Source organism: Rhincodon typus, unplaced genomic scaffold (genome assembly GCF_021869965.1).
Source record: "Rhincodon typus isolate 14 unplaced genomic scaffold, sRhiTyp1.1 hic_rhity00006931, whole genome shotgun sequence".
In the NCBI taxonomy this organism is placed as follows: domain Eukaryota; kingdom Metazoa; phylum Chordata; class Chondrichthyes; order Orectolobiformes; family Rhincodontidae; genus Rhincodon; species Rhincodon typus.
The window spans coordinates 7,125-9,626 of NW_025972569.1; the positions used below are offsets into that span (position 1 = coordinate 7,125).

At 50.0% G+C, this 2,502-nt stretch overlaps 1 protein-coding gene across 1 annotated transcript; it reads right to left on the minus strand.

Moving 5' to 3' along the window:
- Nucleotides 1-237: 237 nt before the first annotated feature.
- Nucleotides 238-2,074, minus strand: LOC125482190 (myosin-binding protein C, slow-type-like; the record flags this gene model as incomplete). Its single annotated transcript, XM_048594198.1, has 3 exons — nt 238-355; nt 815-963; nt 1,844-2,074. Coding segments are annotated over 3 exons (498 nt in total), but the record flags the coding sequence as incomplete, so codon positions are not given.
- Between the last annotated feature and the right edge of the window lie 428 nt (nt 2,075-2,502).

The following is a 2,502-nucleotide window of genomic DNA, read 5'->3' on the forward strand; positions in this document are numbered from 1 at the left end:
AGATGCTAACTAATCTGCTGGAGTTTCTCCAGCATTCTCTGTTTTTATTTCAGATCTTCAGGATCCACAGTATTTTTGCTTCTGAACCAAAGACAAGGTGAACCTCGCTGAAATGGGACATTGGCAATCCAATGTAGGGGCGGTTATTTTGGGATATTGGCTAGTCGTCTTATAACCCAGCCTGCAAAAGGTCTCTGAGGATTCCCTTCCTCTCTATCGGTTTGTGGAGGCACTCACCATGAACAGTCAATTCAAAGTTGCAGCAATCAAACCGATCCTTGTCAGTCACTTCACAGCGATAACCTCCTGCATCGTTGCTTTTTGCCTGTATGATATGCATCTCAAACGTGTAGACCTGTGTGAACCATAGAGAGAGCCAGCCAGGTTAAACTTTCTCTCACTGAAGATACATCACCAGAAAGGATAAGAACTTTGAGATTTAGTGAACCTCCACCTGGTCACTGTTCTCTAACTTTGACACATACTGTAAACTGTGCAGGATGTGAGAAGTTCCTGCTTCCTCATGAGACAGGGTGAAAGATGTCTCAGAAAGGATTAGCCCTTCTGTCTCCACCAAGTACTGAATTAGGTTGAACATGAGTGGCATACTCACTGGCTTCACATCTACAGCTCAGCAGTGACATGTCAGACGAGACTATTGGTCTTTACCAGAAGAATGACTGCTTGCACTGGCCCTCACCAAGGGAGTGGCAGCTCACTTTGGCCCTCACCAAGGGGGGGAAATCAACTGCTTGCTATTGGCCCTCTTGGGTGGAGTGACTTTTCACTATTGGGCATGACAAAGGTCGGTTACCTTGCTGTTACGATCGTATGTCTCCTTCAGCTGGAGATGAGCTCCGGTTTTACTGGACACATCCATCCACTTGCCTTTGAACCATCGCACCATAGGCTTCTTCAGAATGTTGGTGCCCTGGACACGGCTGGTGAAGATAATGTCCGACCCTAACCATCACATGACAACACATAGCGCATCAGACACAGCACAAGCGACAACAGAACACACCAGGACCAGGCACTGTGGGGAGGGAGTGTGAGGGAGTGAGTGAGAGTGTTTAAAACAAGTGAGGGTGGGGGCGGGGAGCAAGGGTATTTGGGAATGGGAGTAGTAAGGACGTTTGGGAATGAATGGGGGAGGGGGCTGGGGGAGTGGGGGCATTTGGGAACAAGCAGGGGTGGTGGGGCAAGAGGAGGACGTGAGGGCAGTATGAAGTGTGTGTGTGAGGACTGAGTGCTAGACACCATGACCCAGGGCACAGGAGTAACAAAGCAAGAGGTGAGCGAGTGAAGAGAGTATATGGGGATTGCATATGGGTGTAGGTGTCTGGGAAATGGGGTGGGGTTATAGAGTGGGATGATGGTCTTCGGTCAAGTGTTTGTATGGAGAGAGGGTATGGGATTGGTGAGGTGGGGCTATGGTGTGGGTATGTAGGTAAAAGGGTATTGGGCTATGGGGTGTGGGTATGTGGGTGTCAGGGCATGGGGCTAAGGGGTATAGGGTGTGGTTAATGGGGTGTTGGGGTATGGGTCAGGGTATATGGTGTGGCTAAGGGGGGTAAGGGGTGTAGGGGCAAGTGGTGTAGGGTGTGAGTGTGGGGCTAAGGGGTATAGGGTGTGTGTACGGGGTAAGGGGAAAATCGGCATGGGGTTAAGGGGTGTAGGGTATGGATATGGGGTGTAGGGAGTGGGTATGGGGGTAAGGGGCATATTGGAGTAGGAGGGTATTAGGTTTGGGATAAGAGGTATAGGGTGTAGGTATGGGCTAAGGGATAAGGGGTGCAAGTTGGACTGTCCTAAACTAACAGTCCCTATGTTCACTCCTTACCGACAGTCACTGTCCCAGACTGGGGTCTTTCCAGAAACAAGGGAACACCAGCTTGGGAAGATGCCCCCTCGACACTGCCCCTCTTCAGGGCTGTTCCAGAAGACGCTGGAACTTTCTCGCTGTCACACACTTCCTGATCCGTGCTGTGAGATTCTGGAACCTTCTGTCCGCTCAGCTCTCCAGCTGCTGCCTCTCTGCTGGCTGTTGATGAAACATTCCCGGTGACAGAGGCTGCCGATACAATGAGAGAAATGACAGCTCATGTTCCTTGGGAGGACCATGTCCTCACATTTGGTTTTATAGACAGAGCTGTGAGCCTCACTGAGAAAGGCTAGACCCAGCACAGATATGATGCACAGAATGGTCTCCTCTGCACCATGAGTGTCAGGTTAGTTGCTTTTCCCATCCAGGTCGATGTTACCATAAATGTCCCAACTACGCAACCTCGCCTGAGGTGTGGTGACCCTGATGTTAAACTCACCACCAGTCGTTGCTCTCTGATGAGGGAGCAGCACTCTGGGACTATGTTGATTCTACTTTTACCCATTTTTACACTCCCCTGAGAATCTCTGACATCTCTGCCCTTTTATCTCGACAATGTTGTCGAGGAGAATACTGAGATACAGGCTATTAGACTAGACGGGATTGAGGTTCATAAG